Source organism: Chiloscyllium plagiosum, unplaced genomic scaffold (assembly GCF_037043375.1).
Source record: "Chiloscyllium plagiosum isolate Xiang-an unplaced genomic scaffold, Cpla_swu_hap1 HiC_scaffold_25, whole genome shotgun sequence".
Classification (NCBI taxonomy): Eukaryota; Metazoa; Chordata; class Chondrichthyes; order Orectolobiformes; family Hemiscylliidae; genus Chiloscyllium; species Chiloscyllium plagiosum.
In genome coordinates this window covers 55,885,543-55,906,631 of record NW_028270163.1, presented here as the reverse complement: position 1 = coordinate 55,906,631, position 21,089 = coordinate 55,885,543, and the positions used below count along the sequence as shown (strand labels likewise).

At 42.7% G+C, this 21,089-nt stretch overlaps 1 protein-coding gene across 2 annotated transcripts; it reads left to right on the top strand.

The window, feature by feature from the left end:
- The first annotated feature begins 355 nt into the window (after nucleotides 1–355).
- Nucleotides 356–20,965, top strand: cunh17orf75 (chromosome unknown C17orf75 homolog). Of its 2 annotated transcripts, XM_043715103.2 has the most exons (11): nucleotides 356–666; nucleotides 2,972–3,053; nucleotides 4,909–4,992; nucleotides 6,678–6,803; nucleotides 9,636–9,782; nucleotides 11,894–11,951; nucleotides 14,336–14,455; nucleotides 15,333–15,397; nucleotides 16,365–16,501; nucleotides 17,526–17,629; nucleotides 19,720–20,965. In XM_043715103.2, the coding sequence occupies exons 1-11, from the start codon at nucleotides 480–482 to the stop codon at nucleotides 19,939–19,941; spliced, it is 1,332 nt and encodes a 443-aa protein (XP_043571038.1). In that variant the 5' UTR covers nucleotides 356–479; the 3' UTR covers nucleotides 19,942–20,965. The 2 variants fall into 2 exon arrangements, with proteins under 2 accessions (XP_043571038.1, XP_043571039.1); XM_043715104.2 differs by lacking the exon at nucleotides 2,972–3,053 and having other exon boundaries at nucleotides 402–604.
- Nucleotides 20,966–21,089: the final 124 nt, after the last annotated feature.

The following is a 21,089-nucleotide window of genomic DNA, read 5'->3' as shown; positions in this document are numbered from 1 at the left end:
AGATAGAGCAAGCTGACAAATAATGATGTAGAAATTGCTGGAGAAACTCAGCAGTCCAGCATCATCTGTGGAGAGAAGAAACAGAGTTAATATATTTAGTCCAGTATGACTATTTTTCAGGGTCACTGGATTCAAAACTTTTTCCTGCTGGGTTTTTCCAACAATTTGTGTTGTTTCAGACCTGCAACATCTACAGTTCTTTCTTTTAGTGGACTAAAATATGGTATTCTGATTCCAAGTCAGTGGTTAAACTGAGGCAAGCTGATGTCTAAGTGATCGTTCAGTTTATCCATTGATCTTGGAGCATGAGGTTAATGAAATTTATTTCAGTGCAATGGGTGCAGGCCTCAGCTTAGCCTCTAATAGGAACGTTTGTACCGGGACAGGGGCGGCAGCCGGAATGTTATTGAAGGGCGGAAGGACTGGTGCTCCATCTAACGGCTTCCTCCATCTGCCTCTGGGTCGGGACGGTGTTAGCGATGATTAGCCAGACCTCCTTCCAGGACTCCATGGACGGGGACCTGGAGCTGGAGGAGGAGCAGCCGCCGACACCCAGGGAGCAGCAGCAGACGGACACTTACTACAGTTTGTACCAGAGGCACAGGTCAGGCCCGGCCCGGCTGGGGAGGCTGCTCCTTCATGACGGGCTCTCGGAGCAAGGAGCAGGTCGGCGCACCCGGCCCCCACTCTCCCCCCCCCGACCCCCACTCTCCCCCCCCCGACCCCCACTCTCCCCCCCCCCCCCCCCGACCCCCACTCTCCTCCCCCGACCCCCACTCTCCTCCCCCGACCCCCAATCTCCTCCCCCCCCGACCCCCACTCCCCCCCCCCCCGACCCCCACTCTCTCCCCCCCCCCCGACCCCCACTCTCCCCCCCCCCCCCCGACCCCCACTCTCCCCCCCCCCCCCCCGACCCCCACTCTCCCCCACCCGACCCCCACTCTCCCCCCCCCGACCCCCACTCTCCCCCCCCCCCCCCCCGACCCCCACTCTCCCCCCCCCCCCCCCGACCCCCACTCTCCCCCCCCCCCCCCCGACCCCCACTCTCCCCCCCCCCGACCCCCACTCTCCCCCCCCCCCCCGACCCCCACTCTCCCCCCCCCCCGACCCCCACTCTCCCCCCCCCCCCCGACCCCCACTCTCCCCCCCCCCCCGACCCCCACTCTCCCCCCCCCCCCCGACCCCCACTCTCCCCCCCCCCCCGACCCCCACTCTCCCCCCCCCGACCCCCACTCTCCCCCCCCCCCGACCCCCACTCTCCCCCTCCCCTCCCCATCCCCCATCCCCCCCACCTCCCCAACCCCCCCACCTCCCCAACCCCCCCAACCCCCCCACCTCCCCAACCCCCCACCTCGCCTCAATATGATCATGGCTGATCGTCCTTAATCAGTATCCTGTTCCTGCCTTATCTCCATAACCCTTGATTCCACTCTACTTGAGAACTCTATCCAACTCTTTCTTAAATGAATCCAGAGACTGGGTCTTCACTGCCCTCTTGGGCAGAGCATTCCACACAGCCACAACTCTCTGGGTGAAGTTGTTTCTCCTCATCTCTGTCCTAAATGGTCTACCCCGATTTTTAAGCTGTGTTCTCTGGTTCGGGACTCACCCAACAGCGGAAACATGTTTCCTGCTGCCAGAGTGTCCAATCGTTTAATAATCTTATATGTCTCAATCAGATCCCCTCTCAGTCTTCTAAACTCAAGGGTATACAAGCCCAGTCGCTCCAGTCTTTCAGCGTAAGGTAGTCCCGCCATTCCAGGAATTGACCTCGTGAACCTACGCTGCACTCCCTCAATAGCCAGAATGTCTTTCCTCAAATTTGGAGACCAGAACTGCACACAATACTCTACTCTAGGTGTGGTCTCACCAGGGCCCTGTACAGCTGCAGAAGAACCTCTTTGCTTCTATACTCAATCCCTCTTGTTATGAAGGCCAGCATGCTCTTAGCCTTCTTCACTACCTGCTGTACCTGCATGCTTACCTTCATTGACTGGTGTACAAGAACACCCAGATCTCTTTGTACTGCCCCTTTACCTAAATTGATTCCATTTAGGTAGTAATCTGCCTTCCTGTTCTTGCCACCAAAGTGGATAACCATACATTTATCCACATTAAACTGCATCTGCCATGCATCTGACCACTCACCTCACCTGTCCAGGTCACCCTGTAATCTCCTAACATCCTCCTCACATTTCACCCTGCCACCTAGCTTAGTATCATCAGCAAACTTGCTAATGTTATTACTAATACCATCTTCTATATTATTAATATATATTGTAAAAAGTTGCGGTCCCAGCACTGATCCCTGTGGTACCCCACTGGTCACTGCCTGCCATTCCGAAATGGAGTCGTTTATCACTACTCTTTGTTACCTGTCAGCCAACTAACTTTCAATCCAAGTTAGTACTTTGCCCCCAATACCATGCACCCTAATTTTACTCACTCACCTCCTATGTGGGACTTTATCAAAAGCTTTTTGATAATCCAGGTACACACATCTACTGGATCTCCCTCGTCCATCTTCAGAGTTACCTCCTCAAAAAATTCCAGAAGATTAGTCAAGCATGATTTCCCCTTCATAAATCCATGCTGACTCTGACCTATCCTGTTACTACTATCCAGATGTGTCGTAATTTCATCCTTTATAATAGACTGCAGCATCTTTCCCACCACTGAGGTCAGACTAACTGGTCTATAATTTCCTGTTTTCTCTCTCCCACCTTAAAAAGTGGTACAACATTAGCCACCCTCCAATCCGCAGGAACTGATCCCGAATCTATCAAACTCTGATAGATCCAAATTTGAGAGCTTTTCTTATCATGTCTGGTTCTCCTGCCAATCACCTGACATCTGTGCCCTCTGATTGTTCTCTTTCATGTTGGAGCAGTTCCTTCTTTCTGACTTCATTTAAATACTGGATGACTTTAAACACTTGTATGAAGTCTCATTTTAGTCTTTTGTTTGTCAGGAAAACAAAGATATTATCCCCAGTCCACGCATGCAACTGTAATCCCTCATCCCTGGATCCATTTGTATCCTCATTACTCTTGGTAATTACCTTAGGATCTCCAAAGTGTTTACAGTCCTTTTGAAGTGTAATGTATGAAATGTAACAGTTCTGGTTTTATACTGGTCAATGTTTAAATGCTTCCTTCTGATGCACCTGTACCATTAATAGTATATGGAGACCAAATATTAACAGTACTCAAGTGTGTGGTCAAATCAAGACTCTACATATTCCATATATCTTTACTGTAGAAATGAGGAATGAGGCATTTTTGTTTGCTTTGTTATATCCCTATGAACATTATTCATGCTTTGGTATCCTTGATCTCTATACTTCAGATTCTTAGTTTCCCAGGAATATATCACTTCTTCCTTCCGAAGGGTACAAACTTGTACTTGTATATAAGTTCATTTGCCAATAACCTGTCCATTCTGCGAATTTATTTACCTCTTCCTGTATTTTGTCGCTATTCTCCTCCGTTAACTGCTCAATCCCAAACTATGCACCTGTAAGCTTGGACTTCTGTGGTCACTGATTAGATTAGATTAGATTACAGTGTGGAAACAGGCCCTTCGGCCCAACAAGTCCACACTGACACGCCGTAGCGAAACCCACCCATACCCCTACATTTACCCATTACCTAACACTACGGGCAATTTAGTATGGCCAATTCACCTGACCCTGCACATCTTTGGACTGTGGGAGGAAACCGGAGCACCCGGAGGAAACCCACGCAGACACGGGGAGAACGTGCAAACTCCACACAGTCAGTCGCCTGAGTCGGGAATTGAACCCGGGTCTCTGGCGCTGCGAGGCAGCAGTGCTAACCACTGTGCCACCGTGCCGCCCACAATTAGGATACTACCAGAAAGACGTTCACAATAATATAATTTAACAAAAGCAAAATACTGCCAATGCTGCAAATCTGAAATAAAAACTGAAAATGCTGGAAAAACTCAGCAGGTCTGGCAGCATCAACATCAGGAGAAACAAGTTGAGTCCAGTGTGATTCTTTAACAGAAGAGCTGCAGTTGTGAAAAACTCAAAACATTTACTGCTTCACATATCTGGTCGGCATGGACGGGTTGGACCGAAGGGTCTGTTTCCGTGCTGTACGTCTCTATATCACCTGCAGAGTTTCTTCAATACAATTGTCAGCACTGTAGGAATGAGATGCACCTTTTAAGCACCTTTTGTTGAATTGGCTCACTTGGATTTGTGTTTAGTAAGGCCACTTATGATGCTGACTTCTGCCAGGGACAACTCTTCCACCTCTATTGGTCTGAATAAAATATGTCAACTCAAGTCAGAGGGCAAAGGTGTAATGTATGGGAGGGACTTAATACTTAATCCCATGGGAACACAGTTGGGGCAGAGGGGGGGGGGGGGAGTGGAAGAAGCTCTGGGTCAATCAATCCAGTTGGATTATTAGAGGGCAAATTTGGTTTCCATGAACAGGTGAATTAGATGAGCTGAATAGCCTCTGTTTCTTTACTGATTCCTGTAATTCATACTTCCTCCCTCATTTGTTATTTGAAAAGTAAATCTTCTGTTACTGTAATAAAACCAAAAGCTGGAAATGCTCTGGTCTGGATCTGACAGGCTATGTGGAGAGGAACAGAACCCTTGGTGAAAGCTACCAGTTCTGAAATATGGCTTTTGTGATACAAAGAATCACTGCTCAACCACTTTTGTCCAAGTGGTTCTGTTAATTAATTGGTTTACTTGGAAGAATGTGATCACTAATTCATACAATACATGCACTGCGATTATGAATGAGCCTTTAAGATGGGTGTATTAACACCTCTGTTTCTGCTGCCCACTGAATCATGGCTGGGAGTGTCCCCTGCCTCTGTACTACAGTGGAAATGGAGCAATAATTGCAAATTGTCTTCCAGGTCTCTGCCACTAGGAGATGATGGTGACAGAAATGAGTGTTTAGAAACATGCTCCAAGGATACAGTGTCTCAGGAGGATTTCAGGTAAAGGAAGTGTTGCTGTGTCACCCCTTAAATTTCTGTTCTGTAAAGGGCTATGCAACTAGAACTGCTTGATAGAGTTTTAAAGATTATGTGCTTGCAAATGTTTTAAATACGAGGGGCAAGTAACAAATCAAATCGAACCACAAAACATAAGTTTTAATTTCAGTATGATTATTGACTGGGATTGTTTGGATGAATGGACTAAACAAAACATTGATTTAGCAATGCCTAACAGTTTAACAGGCAGAGTATTAGTTTAGTACTGTCCTTTTCTTCCTATTCTGTTTTAATTGTGCTGGGTGTTGTCACAAATCATGTTTTATTATGAATGAGCATTAGCAGTATTTCATTTTGCTGGGGATGGAGTTCATGCTGCCTCCCTGAGGCAGTGATTCCAATGTATGTATTTTGAAAGAATGTACTGTATATGCAGACTGACTGAAAGCAACGTTTATGGTTACCTGAGAAAATGTCAGAAAATGGTTAATGTCAAAGTTTAATCAGGTACAAACAAACCATCACACGGTATTTTAATGACTTCCCAAATCCTTCAACACAGGATATAAAGAGGGACGTCACCAGTCGTTCAGCGTAGCTGGTTCAAGGTGTCAGGAGTGGATAAGTTAATAATGAGGGGATGTTAAAATTAAAACAATTGTGTCTGCAAACAGGCACTGAGCCAATTTAGATTATCATGGTGACCAGACAATCATGTTCGGTTTTTTTGCCGTGCTCAGAAATAAATGTTTTTCCAATTCCATCTGGTTTGCCAATATGGGAATGTGTCAGTATGGTTCAGGGAGGGTATGGCAAATTTGCCAAATTGGAACATGTACTCGTGTGAGTGAGACTGAGAGGTGGATATTGGAGTGTGTAAAATTGGATTTTGTGACATTGCAACAGCTGTTTACTATTTCCATTTTCTTTGAATATGAAATTCTAGCTCTCAGACTACCAGGGCATGATTTCAATTTGAGTTCCCTGAGTTACTGGCCCAGCGAATCAACCACTGCCACACTGTCAACTTTTTCAACTTGTCCAACTCCCCTGCCATGTTTCTGTCTGACTCAGTGTGATTGATTCCCTCACTGTTCTTGCACTTCCTGGATGGACTTAACTGGTTGGCAGAGAACAGCGATGAACTCAACTGGTCTGGCAGCATCTGCGAGAAGAAAGCAGAGTTAATGTTTTGAGTTCAGTGACTCTTCATTAGAACTGTTAGTAGCTGGGAAGGAATGTATTTATGCTGAGGGGTGGAGGTGGGTAGATGCATGGATGGATATGAAACTGGTAGTAGCAAGCCACGATAGAAGAAAAGCTGAATAAGTGATAATGATCATTAGATTCTCATCAGAAATGGACTTGACATGTTAACTCTGCTTTCTTCCCACTGAGTTTCTCCAGCAATTTCTGTTTCTGTGGTGTGGCAACTCACCACAATTCATTTGGTATCCTTTTTCCTTGATTGGGTAACATTTATTGTCCCTGTGAAATATGAGTCTGTCCCTTCTTTGAATGTTGGAAAGGTATATGTACTAATTCCATACTGGTCAATAGTGGATAGCTGTATGAGTCTGTAAACACAAAAATGTGTCTGAAGATAAGATCAAGTCTGTAAAGATGTTTACGTTTGTGAAATGCTTTGTGCAATTTGCTAAGCAAACAATCCATTGTATTTTCCACAGCCTCTCTTTATTGGCATCTAACTTGTCTGTTGTAGCTGAGTCAGAGCTTCGTGCATTCGTTGTTAAACGCCTCAGTAAAGGGGCTCTTTTAAACAAAATGGGCACAATAGCAGCGGTGGATTTAAGGTAAGAAAGAATGATTCAAGAATTTTCATTTATATAGAATCTTTCACAATCTCGAGGCAGTGCAAAGTGTTAATTCAGTTCTTGTTGAAGTTTGTTAGAACAAAGAAAATTTACAGCTCAGGAACAGACCCATCGGCCCTCCAAGCCTATGCCGATCAAAATCCCCTGTTTAAACCTATTGCCCAATTCCTAAGGATTGGTATCCCTCTGCTCCCCACCTACTCATGCACCTTAAATGAATCTACCGTACTTGCCTCTACTAACACTGCTGGCAGTGCGTGCCAGGCACCTACTACCCTTTGTGTAAAGTGCTTTGGCTCGTGTATCCCCCTTAAACCTTTCTCCTCTCATGTTGAACGCGTGACCTCGTGTACTACATGTGTAGTAGCTCGGGTTTAGCCGCTGCCCAAATATATACTGTTTGCTTACCTTCCCGGCAGCCTGCTGGTCCCAAAATTACCTCCATTCTGACTCCCGCTGCTCCCGGACAGGAAAAACAATTGTTGTAATGGAAGGAAATGTGACAATCAATTTATACTTATCCATCAGGTCATATAAAGTGTTGCTATGTATTAGTGATGCACCTGAGCAGTTAATATTCTTAGGACTTTTGGAGAATGTTCATCTTCAAACCGGACCATTGATCACCTTATGCCCACAGGAAGACAGAGTCTTGGTTTAATTTCCCATCGAAAACACAGCAACTCCAACAGTGCAGTGCTACTGGAAAGGCCTAGGGAGACAGAGCTAGACAATGGAGCTAATTGCAAAGCTCCTTCAGAAATGGGCTTCTTTTTTCTTAATATCCATTCAGGAATGTGGGCCTTACTTGTTGATCCAACATTTATTGCTGATTGCGATTTGGCCATTAGAAAGCTATAGTGCACTGTGCTGTTGAACGATTGAAGTCTGTTTGTTGTAGGGAGTGAATTCTAAGACTTTGACCTAACAACACTGAAAGAACAGCAACATAATTCCAAGTCAGGATCAGTGATCCGTTTAATTTTACTAGCTGCAAGGTCCTCTGAGATGTGTGTGTGGCAGTGATTTCCAGAATCGGACATCATACTTGATGTGCCAGCACTGTGCATGGAAACGAGGAGTGGCTGCAGCAGGTGCAGCTGTATAGCTTAGAGGGAGCATTGGTCAGGGTGGCTTTGGAGGAAGCTGCAGCTCATGTATCTGCTGCCTTGCCACTTTGGATGGTATTGAATTTGAAAATCTAAAGAACCTTGGTGAATTTCTGCATTTTATAGATGGTATACACTGCTGCTACTGAGCAGTGGTGGAAGGAGTTGTGGATGTGGTGCCAATCAAGTGGGCTGCTTTGTCCTGGATGATGTCGAGCTTCTTGAGTATTGTGGGAGTTGCACCTGTCCAGGCAAATGGGGAGTATTCCAGCACACTCTTGATTTGTGTTTTGTAGATGGTGGACAGTTTTCGGCGGGGGGTTAGGAAGTGAGTTAGTTGTGAATTCCTAGCATCAGATCTTTTCTTGTGGATACTCTATTATGTGGCTAGATCAGTTCAGTTTCTGGTCAGTGGGAACCCCAGGATGTTGACAGTGGAGGATTCAATTCTGGATGTAGGTTTGCTCACTGAGCTGGATGGAAGGTTCATTTCCAGATGTTTCGTCACCCTTCTAGGTAACATCTTCAGTGGGCCTCTGTGCGAAGCACTGCTGATGCTTTCTATTTATATGTTTGGGGTTCTTTGGGTTGGTGATGTCATTTCCGGTTCTTTTTCTCAGGGTGGTAGATGGGGCGGGTGATGGATAATGGGGGTGGAGGATTCAGTGATGGTAATGCCACAGAATGTCAAGGTGATGGTTAGATTGTCTCCTATTGGGGACATTTGTGGGTTGTGAATATTACGTTGCCACTCTTCAGTTTAAACCTGGATACTGTCTAGATTTTATTGCTTTGGAACATGGACTACTTCAATATCGTGGAGATGTGAATGCTGCTGAACATTGTGCTGGCAATTGTTACAACTGAGTAGCTTCCTCTGCCATCTCAGAGGGCAGATAAGAGTTAGCCACATTTGTGGGTCTGAATTCACTCGTGGACCAGACCTAATGACCTAAAAGGTATTTGAGAACCAGCTGGAGTTTTTCTTTTGACAATTGACAGTGATGGTTAGTTTAGGACTCTTAATTCCAGACTTTTTTTATTGCATTCAACTGCCACCATCTGCCATGGTGGGATCCGAACCCAGGTCCCCAAACATTACCTGGGTTTCTGGATTGATAGTCTGATGATAATGCCACAAAGCCACCTATCCAACTCCATTCACTAATCAAGGGAGTAAAGCATTCAAAGTAATTCAATAATTTTTATGCATTCTGCGTTGTTGCTAACACATAAAACAGAAAATTAAAAGTTCACACTTGCAGTATGAATTGGAGAATTGAGACCATGAGATTCTCAATCAATTGTGGGTTTTGTTCAGTATTTGGCATTGTAACTAGCCACATCCAGATTCCCCACTGGTTTTCTGGTCACTAAGTAAGAAAGTAGATAACACTACTCTAGTATAATCCAGGGAAGGAGAAAACTTAACAAAAATAATCGCTACATGAAATCACAAACCAAATCTGGAGCATCAGACATTCGTTCATGGTGCCTTTTTTAAAGAACTATCACAAATATAAGAAAACCCAGAGATAGCTGAGTGTTTCACTTGCTGGGTGGAGGGAAGGGTGCTAATTTTCCAAGTGATATTGGAGTCGTTGTCTCCAATGAGACTCAGATGGTCCGTTATGCATGCAGCAAGTTAATGACATAAAGCTAAAGACTGTGTACTAAATGAAGTGCGTTTATTTATTTGCAGCATAGCCGAGCAGACTGTCGCTTGTTACTATTGCCTCGTCCAGCAGGATCCACCCCCAGGGCCAGAAAGTAACAAACTGGAGTCCATATCTGTGGTCACTGATTATGTTCTCTGCTTTCTGGGCAGTACAGAGAAGAGCCTTGAACTATATCCTTCAAAGGAGCAGTTCCTGATGTTTGCACTAGTCTGAAAAATGCATTGCTGGAAAAGCACAGCAGGTCAGGCAGCATCCAAGGAGCAGGAGAATTGACGTTTCGGGCATAAGCCCTTCTTGACCAGTCTGTCCCATAAGTAACTGAGTTCTGTACTTTAGGAGGTACTCAGTTTGCACTGTTAACTGAACTGAAACATTCCTGTGGTCATAGAGTAATACAAACCCTTCAGTCCAACTCATCCATGCTGACCAGATATCCTAATCTAGTCCCACTTGCCAGCATTTGGCCCATATCCCTTACGTAATTGTACCAACTTCCACCACTTCTCTGGCAGCTCATTCCATACGTTGCCCCTTAGGTCTCTTTTATATCTTTCCCCTCTCACCCTAAACCTATGCCCTCTAGTTTTGGACTCTCCCATCCCAGGGAAAAGACCATGTCTATTTACACTATCCATGCCCCTCATGATTTAATAAACCTCTATAAGGTCACCCTCAGCCTCCAACGCTCCAGGGAAAACAGCCCCAGTCTGTTCAGCCTCTCCCTATAGCTCAAACGCTGGCAACATCCTTGTCAATCTTTTCTGAACCCTTTCAAGTTTCACAACATCCTTCCTATAGGAGGAAGACCAGAAATGCATGCAATATTCCAACAGTGGCCTAACCAATGTCCTGTACAGCCACAACATGGCCTCCCAACTCCTGTACTCAGTACTCTGGCCAATAAAAAGGAAAGCCGACCAAACGCCGCCTTCACTATCCTATCTACCTGTGACTCCATTTTCAAGGGGCTATGCACCTTGCACTCCAAGGTCTCTTCTGTTCAGCAACACTCCCCAGGACCTTACCATTAAGCATGTAAGTCCAGCCCTGACTTACCTTTCCAAAGGCACCATCTTACATTTATCTAAATTAAACTCCATCTGCCACTCCTTAGCACACTGGGCCATCTGATCACGTAGACACAATCTTCAGGCTTTCCACAAACATTCCTACCAGTAGTGCTCGCTCCCAATCTACAAACCACACCATTGAAGCCTCACACTTAAAAGCCAAAAAAGGTTTTGCAAAAATGTTACACCTGTAAAATTCACCAGTCAAAATGCCAAATGGAGCAGAGCCATCAGATAGCACTGGCAGCTCTCTAACTGGTAACTTGTATCACTGATTTATAAAGCTGAAAGAAGACAAAACATTAGGATTCTATCAAATGCCACCACACAACAGAAAATACATATAATTCTCATCTGAAGGAAAACAGCATCATTGCTGAAGTTTGTTGATATAAGACATTACTTAAGTGGTATATTCTGCCAGCTGCTAAGATGTTTCTTTCCTGTTCTTGAACATACGATTCAAGAGCTCTGTGAAGGAACTGTAAGCTTGCAGTCCCCTTTATTGTGTCTGTGTGGGGTAGTCCGCACTTGTTTAAAACACTAATTTGAAAAAATACCTACACTTTCATTCTCAAGCCAAAGGAAATAGCAGCAGTTGTAGTCTCCATCAGGGAATGTGAGTGCGGTATATCCCTTCTGCAAATACTGGCGTCCTATACCAACCAGAGACCACACCTGGTAAACGTGGGGAGTGTTGGAGAGGGGGCTGGAGGGGGGAGGCAATAAGACATCACCTGTGCACCACTCCAACAATTGGGTGAACAGCCAACAATGACTGTTGAGTCTTCCACATGAATAAAACTGCAGAGATGGAAGGAAGACAGAGACTCTAAAGTGTACTGCCTCAACAATCCTCAATCTGAACTGAGCCATTACTGGTGCAGATGGCTTCTCTTTAATTTATGGTTGAATCTTCATGTCATTGGGCTAGGGAGTAAACTCGACCTGACACATGCTCTAGAGCATTATTCCACAATCCATTCTCTAGATCAGGATCCATTTCCCTTGTTCAGTAACCTGCCTGTGCTTGCTGATGGTCTTGCACCTTATTAGAAGGCATTCTGTGTTCATGTAACTGTGACTAACTCAGAATTAACTCCTCTGTGATTGAGGAGTAAAAAAAAATTAAAAGTCCAAGTTTTAAACAAATTAAAACTGCAGTTCATGGATGTTTTGTGGAAGTGTTCATTTGCTTAACAAGATCATACTTTCAGAATAGAGTTGGATAAATACGCCCAGGGATTGCACCTTTACTTGGCTGCTGAGGTAAAAGTTTTATTATTTATCTTTTATTTACATAGAAATTACAGCAGGCTGTTTGACCTAACCTCATGCTGTTTCTCACCACACTCCCTAATCTTAATTCCCTGCTCTGTTATTTCCCATTTTTTTTCAACCAGCAATCAAAATTTTTAAATATTGACAAATATTTTAAAAATTGCAAACTCCAACAATGGAGCCAACAACCTTGCAACCTTTACTGAAAAATCAAATTCTCCTCTCTTGATTTAGTCTGAATCTCTCACATTTAATCTTCTATCCACGAGTTTCATTCACTGGAAACTGGTTCCACTTATCTTGTCTTCTCTATTGTGAATGCCTTTACCATTTCATTCTTTATCTCTGTGTTTTAAAGTAACTGTTCCAAATCTTTGTCTTTATTTGGATTTGAATGATCTAATTTTGAACAACTTTCCTTATGAATCAGCATTGTAATATTGCTACTGTCTCAACATCCTACCTGTAGTGTGGAGCCCAGTATTGTATGAGCTACTGGAGTTTCACACTTCTCTAAAGCCTCGTGGGCTTGAGCCACCTGTTTCATCCAACTCCAAAAACAGAAGAAACATGGGCAGTGTTTAGTTGTCTGCTACTTTCAGAAATAATCACCAGGCAGGACGAAGAGATTTTAATAGTTGTTTTGTGAGTAGGTGGGAGTTGACAAGGATTGAATTTCTGATGTGACCTAGAAGAGGATGAGATCTTTTTAATGTTCGTGCTTCACTGCAGTTTATGCTTCTTTTCAAATAGTCCCTCTCTTTGTCAATGTGGATGACCTAATATGTTATCTTTTAATTTAAGAAATCGCGAAATATCATAGTCTTAGCTGACTAGATCAGGATTGTTTCTGTTTCAATCTCCAGCTGAGCATACCTCAGTTGAATTGTGCTGGCATTCATGCCTTTGGAGAGAGAAGCTCAGGTAGGGCTCCTTTGCTCATTTCCCTGCAGAAAACACGTTTTGTAGATGAGGACAGTGGTATTACTACCTGTAATTGGACAATCCACTGACCGTCGCTGTCTTGTCTCTGCATGACGGCCAATACTTAGCCAAAGCAGTGAAGCATTATTCATCCTATCATACCTGTTTGCATGTGAACCCTCAATTGATGACCAGGTGTATGATTGCATTGATACTACAGGGTGCCTTCTGAACAGCTTCCACGCACCAGCTTTCTAATTTCTTTTCCTTAGTTTCAAATTCCTTCCTGAAATTATCAGATATAGCCCCTCAACTTCAAGAAGGGTGGGTGTCAGCAACAGGAAACTATATGTTGTTTACATATCATCTTTCGTGAAGATGATGTTAGAGTTTTCCACTGAAGAGTTTATAGCTATGCACTTAAGAAATTTCAGGCATTGGGAAGAGTCGACATGACTTAGTTGAAGAGAAATCATGACTAACAATTTATCAAGTTCTTTGAAGGAGTAGTGTATCAAAGGAAGCATGTAGATGTACCATAATTGCAGAAGGCATTTGGTAAGGTGCCGTATTGTTATGGAAAATAAAATTTCATGGTATTGATGGTGATATTATTAACATAGAAGATAGGTTCAGGGTGAGAGTATGCATAAATGGGTCTGTCTCATTTGCAAGATGTGACATGTGGAATCCTGCAGGGATCTGTGCTAGAGCCACAATATTTTACAATTTACATCAATCTCTTGAGGAAGCGAGTGAAGGTATGGTAGCTAAATTCGCAAGTAACACCAAAAATGAGTAGGAAAGTTTGTTATGAAGATGTGAGGAAGTTGCAGATGGTTATAAATCTGAATGGTGGAATATAATATAGAAAAATGTGAAGTTGTTCACTTTGGCGGAAGAATTTTGTTTTAAAAAGTCCTGTTTAAATGGAGAATGATTGCAGAATTCTAAGGGGCAGAGAGATTTAGGTGTTCTGGTGCATGAGTCAAGACGTTAGTATTTAGGCACAGCATGTAATTATGAAGGTATGCTGCGCTTTATTACAAGAAATAGAACATCGTAGTAGTGATAAAAACAAATGCTAAGAGAAAGTCAGCAGATCTGGCAACAGCTGTGGAGGGAGAAATTGAGTTAATCTTTCAATCTTTCACTCTTCTGTTCCAAAGGATTCTCTTCCTAAAACTGTCTGTGCCTCCATCTCCCACTTCTTCTTTAAAGTATTATTTAAAAATCTTTGTTACCGAGCTTTATTTGGCTGTCCTGATCTCTCCTTAAATGGCTCGGAGTTAGATTCTGTATGCTCATTACAATAACTGTACTATGTTTATAGGGATATATAAATGCAGGTTATGGTGTCCCAGCACAGATCCTGGTGATGAGGGGCAGGGGCTTTGTGTTGCTTGTTGTTCATTAGATGAAACTTTAACTTTGTGTATGTCCCACAGGTTGGCGCTGTTGAGCTGCATATCCAGCCGTACCTGAGCAGCTGGTATGATGATGCTGTGCTCTACATACAGAGGGTGTTGCAGCTGTTTCAGAACAAACTTCCTATTCTGTTGCGGGCCGTAAGTATTTATGTAGCAAAATAGACATTTACTTATTATCTGCAATATGCAATTGCATTATTTTAGTTATTCCTTCCCTCCCCTGATTTTGAAGAATTCTACTGACTCACATCATTTTCCCAACCCCCCACCCCCATACAATCCCCAAGATTTTCCTGAAGTGATGCTTATGAGTCTTCACAGTGAGGCTCAGCAGAAAATTTGGTTGTGGACAGCATCATATCTGATTTGGAGGAGCTGATGTTGGACTGGGTAGATAAAGTTTAAAAATCATGCAACACCAGGTTATAATCCAACAATACCAGGTTATAGTCCAAATAAACCTGTTGGTGTTGTGTGATATTTAACTTCATATCTGATGATCCATCTTTGCCAGGCATGTCCGTAGTGGATGCTGGATTCCGGCAGGATGCCCAGCTCTTTTCCATTGGGTGCTGTGATTACTTCTACCTTTACCAGTGTTCTAGCTGAGATCGGCTAACTCCTCACAGATTAGGGATTTGCCTGGGACTTGTAAAACTGTATAACCTTTACATGGGCTGTGCACTTAATCCAATTGCCACATGCATATACACCTCCCATCGAGTAGTGAGCAACACCAGCACGGCTGCTGTTCTTATTGTCTTCCTTTCTGATCCCTGACATAGGTGCAGTTTGGGCAACTGCAATGGTCCTAAGCTCACACCGGCCAGAATAAGACACAAACATTTGCAGATTGATATATGTTTTTCTTCAATTCTATTGAAAAATCACAAAGTTATAAGGAACAACTCAAAGGTTGAAATGAATATTGAGGTCGTTTTGGGCTTGTAGATAAACATTTTTAGATTCTCAGTTGTATTGGTCTTTAACACCCAGTGGGTTCTATTTGTTTTAGGCTTTGAGTCACACTCCAGTTGAAGTTAAAGGGGCTGATAACAAAATAAAACAGGATGTTGAAAGGTAAGAAATGCTTTATTTATCAATCGTACCGAGTAACTGGTTTTGCTGTTCCCACCGACTCGTGTTTCTTATCAAGATGTCATCTGATTTTAATTTACTGATCTGCAGGATCTTTAGTGGTTTTAATCCATCTGTTTGGACATGCTGATACCTCTCTGGAGTAGGTGGAACTTGAACTTGGAATTTCTGGCGCAGAAGTTGGGGCACTAACTACCACTGTGCCACAAGACCCCAACTGCTGGATTGTTATCCTGCATTCTCTGGCCAATTGTAACCTCAGTTGAAATTAACTCAATGTAACCAGGTATCAGTCCTGATGTTTTCCACACTGTGTGGTTTCATTGTTGCACAACAACTTGCCTTTATCATTAGTAGAATGTTTCAACACTTCACCGAAGCCTAATCAGACAAACATGACAGCGAGACAGAAGAGATGTTAGGAGGGGCTTGGCCAAAGAGGGTGGTTTTTGATTCGTAGGTTTAAGGGGAGAGGGATTGAAATGTTACACAGGGCATTCCAGAGCTTGGGGCTAAGTCACTTAAAAATATGATTGCTAGTGACTAAGTAAAGAAAATGGACATTCTTAATTTATTAGATTATTGAGGAGTGGGGATTTATCTGAAAAAGTAATTAGGCAGATAGCTAAGGTCAGGTGATGTCATTCCCAGGGGGGCATCCATCTCTGAGCTAGAGAGGGCACTTATGATGTGGTAGTGTTGCTATCTCTGAGCCAGGAAGACCAGGTTCAAGTTCTGTCTGCCCCAGAGTTGTAATAACATCAAAGGCTCTTGTGGCATTGTGATAGTGTCCCTACTTCTGAGCCAAGAGACTCAAGTTCAAGACCCACAAGCTCCAGAGGTGTGTCATAATGTCTCTCAACAAGTTGAGTTATAAAATATCTATTCAAGTTTCTTGTTGACGCTAAATCGACATTTAACATCGATCAAAAATCTTGCTTTATGCCAGGTTTCTCAATGCTGCCAGCCTTCAGGGTCTGATCCAAGAGGACACGCTAGCTTTGCAGTGTACGGTGATGACTAAGGAACCACAGAAAGTCATTATTATTGACTGCAGTGAACCTACTCCTGCCTTTCAAAATGCTGGTAGGAACCTATCCCCATGAACTATACAAAGAAAATTCCCCTTGTTTGTATGATCCTGAGTTTGTTCAAGTCTGTTGTATGCTAGCCCCATTGGAGATATTTTTGTAATCAGTCTGTTCAGAGATGTTATTACATACCTCTGGAGCACATGAGATCTTGGTTCAGCGGTAGGGATACTACTACTGAACCAACCCTTACTAGCCCCAGTGGGCAACAAGGAAATGCTAGTTCTAATGACAACCTATGTGTAGCTGAAGCTCTGGGATGACTCAGGAAGGGATAATGCTTAGCTATGCACAAATTCTGTGCAAAGATATGAATGAGAATGCTGAAACTGTGTGGTTATTCATCTGCTCCACCATTTAGCGCGCTCATACCTGATCTCTTAGCACAGCTTCAGTTTCTCGGCACCTCCTCATGTGTCTCACTTTTCTCCATGTCCCAAAATCTAAAAGCCTCAGTCTTGCATGTACTCAACAATTGACGATCCACAGCTTTCTAAGGAGGCGGAGTTCAAAGATGCACCAATCTCTGACCAAAAACGTTTACCACCTCAATCTTAAATGGTCAACCATTTATTGTGTGTGATTGTAAGTCCAGACTCCCCAACTAGAGGAAGCAGCCTCTCCATTCCCAAGTCCTGTCAGAATTTTTTTTTGTTATTGCATAATGTGACTTGGACTAGAGCTTGGATGATGTTGATCATGTTATTAGTCATTCTTGACTTGAGTATCATTGGTAAAGCTGATATTTATTTCCCACCCCCAATTATCCTTGAGCAGTTGGTAATGAGCTGCTATGTTGACTCTCTGGCCCACATGGTGTAGGTACTCCCACAGTTGATGCAGTTCAGCTCTGTTCTGTTACTTGCTGATTCATTGAACCAGTGAAACAATAACAGTTGGCAGTGAGAAGCTTCCTGCTTTGTATGCATTGAACAAACGTTGGCTAATTGTCTTAGCTTTTATGATCGTTTATTACTCAGCAAATATGGTTGTGCTCACAACAATTCTTTTTCTTTCAGTGAGCAATAAGTTTTGTGAAGACTGGATTCCTTCATTTTTAAACAGTTTGGAAACTGGAAATCCTTTCCTCATAAGGCAAATCCTGGAGAATTTTAAATTGAAGGTAAGGATCCTACCTACATGCCACTCAAACTTGTGCAGGACAAGGGCTAGAAGAAATGAATTTAAAAAAAGTTATTCAGGTCAATTTTGCCTTTGCCAAGCTGATATACCTGGGGTGCAACATCTGATTGGGGTTTCAGGATTTACTGTGACGATTTCTACCAGGGAGCTTTCAGTTTTTATCTTCTGTAGGTGATAGCATCCCATCACTCAGTTTTAAAAAAAAAGCTATGTGTATTCAAGTGCACTAAATCACTTAAAAATGTCCCATCTCATTCTCCTTCCAAAGTGAATAACTTCACCTTTCTCCACAATATACTTCTCTTTTTGTCACCTTCTTGCCCCACTTCTCCAATCTGGAAACTTTTTATTCTCCTCACATCTCATTTTTCCATTTAGCTTTGTATCAACAGCTTTGGATGCACTGCACATAGTCCCTTCATTTTAAAAAAAACATTAATGTGGATTGAAGATGGCTGAGGCACCAGCCCTCACTAGTAAGAACCTGCTGAAATGTAAATGGCCTGTTTATTCCAATTGTTTTCTGTCCTTTAACCAATTCTCTACGTAGTCTAATATATGACCCCCACAGCTTTGCTAATATATTATCCCTGACCCATGACCTTTGATTTTGTTTAACAAAAAGATCCAATGCATTTAGAAAATTTAAATGCACTGCATCCACTGATTTCCCTTACTCACCCTGCTCAATATATCTTCGAACCAATTTGACTCTTTAAGTGCCTTGTGGTCACTTCTTCAATAATGAGCACTTTTCCATATGACCAGTAGTCGTCTGCCCCCATGTGCGGTCACAGCATGGGTCAGCTTTCAGTCCCATTCATTTTTCCAGTGTTTGTTCATTCTTGTATTAATTACTTTAGGTTTCCAATTTGCTCAAGACCACTGGTGTCCCTATATTTTTGATGTGGCTTTTATTGTGAAGCTGAATATTAAATGTTTGACATCTCTGGCATTTTTGTTTCTTATAGTTTCCTCTTAAAGAGACTCCTTCACTTGTGCCAAATTCCTTTTCGCTTACTCGTAGAAGCTCTGGTGGATTTTAAAATTTAAATTTCTTGTTAATTTACTGTCATATTATCAACTTTTCCCTAGTTTCTCAAACTGTTCAATTCTCAGGATTGCTACACTTTGCAATATTATAAACTTTCTTGTTTTACTCATACTATCCTTAGCCTCTTTAGTTAGCCGTGAATAGATATCCTTTCCAGGAGTGTTTTTATTTCTGAATCCAGTGTGAATTTAAGAGCTTTGCAATATTTATTTCATTGCTTATCACTTCTCACCTACTGTTCTGCTTTTTAATTTAATTTCCCAATCCACCTTTGTCAGCTTGCCCTCATACTTAAATTTAATTCTCTAGTTGTAGATTTACGCATATCGCTTTTAATATCAGTGTGAAATTCTATCACATTGTGATCACTCTTGGAGGATTCCTTGGCAATGAGTTTACTAATTAAACCCGTCTCATTATACAAAATACAACTTAAAATAGCCTCTTCTCCAATTGGTTCTGCACCATATCATTCTAGGAAATTATCGCAAATGTATTCTACAAACTCCTGCTCCAAACTACTTTACTGATTGAAGTTTCATTATTGTCACCTTGCCTTTGTTGCTAGCTCCTTGTGTATCTTGATTAATACTCTGTCCAACTGTACAGCAATTCCTGGGGCCAGTGGAAGGGTTATAAACTGTTCCTTTTCAGTATTTTTTGACCTTTGTTCATTCTTAACTTCAGCCATACCAATTCTACCTCAACCCGATCGCATGCACACCCACATGCAGCTGGCAGCATGATTGCTGATCTTCTAACTTTGGTTCCTTGCTGTGATATCCCAAGCTGACATTAGTAAACTTGGATGGGATGTGAAACTTGAACCTGCAAATCATACAGTCCGTACATCTTTGTACCAGTGTGGATGATGTTCTTCCCCATTGATCCGAGCATGCTCAATGCAATTTCTACTCCTTACGCCTTTATGCAAGTTAATGTATTATTTCAAAAGCCTGCATTATTGGTTAATTCCGATCTAATCTACCATTTTTTGCCCTGATGGTGTGTCTCAGGCCATCCAGGATATGAACAGCCTGAAGCGGTACATTCAACAGGCCGAGACAAACAACTATGCCCTGTTCAAATGCTTTGTCTTTCTCAAGAACTGTGGCAATGGAGATGTCCTCCTGCATAATGTCAAAGTGGAACATGTCGAGATGCCTGAGGCTCAGAATGTAGTGAAGGTTCTAGAAGAATTCATGTATGAAGAAGGCGTCATTGCTCCTACTAACTGAAAGAAAAGCTACATCTAACCAATGATTAATTTTAGCAAAGACTTTATTCTTTACTTTGTTATGCTTGTTGCTGTGGATATCAAGAGTCACCAATACTGCATTCTCCATCAGCATCACACTTGTGCATGAAATCCCTGGGCTGGTTGTTATTATGAAGTGCTCTTTAAGCAGTCTGTGAGAAAATAGGTCACTCTGGGCTAACTTCACTGCGTTACTACTGAGCCCACCACCTGCTGTTTGGATGTTCATTTCCAGTGTTGTGAGCAGTGAAATACATCTTATCCAGCACCTTCAATGAGAGTCAGACTTTGACAGTCACCAAGGCAGCTACTGGGATTGTGTCTCTGGAAACTATAGCTGGCCCTTGCCTCAGTGGAGACTGAGAAGGATGAATTGGCAGCAGAATATCATCATTGATTCAACACTAAAAATCTGGAGTAAGCTGAGAGAGGACTTAGACTTACATTTGTACACCCCCACCCCCAACCCCACAGGATTAAGAGTTTAAGCAGGGGCCCTCTAGGGGGCTACACTAAGCGACAACCAAGGAATGACGCTACTTATTTTTGGGGGGGGGGGGGGAAGAGGAAACGTGGGAATAAATTTTGCTTCTACCTAAAACATTCCTGACTGGGAGAGGAAGGTGGGAGGTAGTAATTTGGGAACAAAGGAGGGAGATGAAAAGAAGATAAGACTACTTTTTATTCAAGAAAAAAAGTTTCTGAGAAACTGGTAATTGAGAAATATGGCACAATTAATTTTAGGGCCTGTAATAAGTAGAGGCTTTAACAACTGCATTAACAGCTGAGGAAATGAATGTGATGGGTTAGAGTAACATTATTCTAAAGATGGCTATCATCCAGCACACACCATTTTAGAGAGGCTCCTATTAACCAGTGGTAAATAGGACAAAGAGTTCCCAGTTTCCTCTGCTATTACTGTCAATTTGTAACTAGAATGTATTTACAACAATTTTCTTTTGTGTTTGAAACTTAAATAAAGTTTTCATCTGATGTGTCTTTGTTTTAGAGCTGTCTGCCTCTTTTACTCATATCCAAGTGGATAGTTCTCCTTTAATTCAATTGGGTGTTTGTGTGTTTAGTCCATTGTTTGTGTGCTGCATGAGCCAAATCACAAACTTCAGCCTG